At 44.5% G+C, this 877-nt stretch overlaps 1 protein-coding gene across 1 annotated transcript in view; it reads right to left on the bottom strand.

Annotated features, from left to right (window-relative positions):
• rai1 (retinoic acid induced 1) overlaps nt 1–877 on the bottom strand; it is a 48,803-nt gene that overhangs the window by 2,335 nt on the left and 45,591 nt on the right. The window contains exon 5 of the mRNA XM_008329937.2: nt 782–831. Coding sequence (XP_008328159.1) covers nt 782–831 — 50 coding nt within the window. The remainder of the gene's footprint in view (nt 1–781; nt 832–877) is intronic.

Below are 877 nucleotides of genomic sequence, written 5' to 3'. Positions count from 1 at the left end.
GCTGCTCCCTGCTGAATGTCAGCATCGCTCCCCCTCTGCTCCCGCCACACTGCCTCCTCTGCATTTGACCTTCCACTGTGTGCTGCAGTGTTAATCCACCGCCAGCAGATGGCGTGTGTCAATCAGTCATCAGTCTCTGGAGTGGACTCCCAACAGTAAAGGTGGTCTTTATCAGTGTACGGTCACAGCAGCGGGTGTTCAGGGACAGAGCACAACACACCCCTGGTGGACACTGACGTGACGTCACTTGGCCAAGGTCATTCAGCTGGGATTGATTTTATTACAAATGAGTTGGGCCATGATGAGGTCTTTATTGGTGCGACCAGTGTATGAGACACTGGTTGCCAGTGCGGCCGAGACCCCAGACTACAGCTTCACATCGTCTAATGTTTTGTTTTTTGTTGTTGTTGTTTTTTTTCAAATGAAGATGACAGTTTTGTTTTTTGGTTAGCTGGATCATTCATCCAGCTTTGCTGCTGCTGCTGCTGCTGCTGCTGCTGCTGCTGCTTCCTGTGACAGTAATGTGTGAATTGAATTTATTTTTTCTCCATGCTGAAAAGACCAATTAAAACTCGAGAGAGTGAGAAAAAGAAAACTTGCTGTTTGTTCCTACACATTTAACCTTTGATAACTGAGGATCCTTACACCTGTATGATATCATTTTAGTGTCAAATAACTATGTTTAAATGCAAGTGTTTTTATAATTGAGAAGAACCTGTGTCATCTGCCAGTAAACCTCCCTGAATTTGTTGTTGACGTCTGAGGTTTGTTGCTCCCTTACCTCATGTTTAGGACATTTGATGGAAAAGTCATCCTCATGGAATGTGCAGCCTAGAGGTGGAGAGGAGAACAACAAAGAGAGATTTCATTAAATATT

Source organism: Cynoglossus semilaevis, chromosome 17 (genome assembly GCF_000523025.1).
Source record: "Cynoglossus semilaevis isolate Cse_v1.0 chromosome 17, Cse_v1.0, whole genome shotgun sequence".
NCBI classification, from domain to species: domain Eukaryota; kingdom Metazoa; phylum Chordata; class Actinopteri; order Pleuronectiformes; family Cynoglossidae; genus Cynoglossus; species Cynoglossus semilaevis.
Note: the sequence above shows the minus strand (reverse complement) of the source record. Positions and strands in the feature narration are given on the sequence as shown.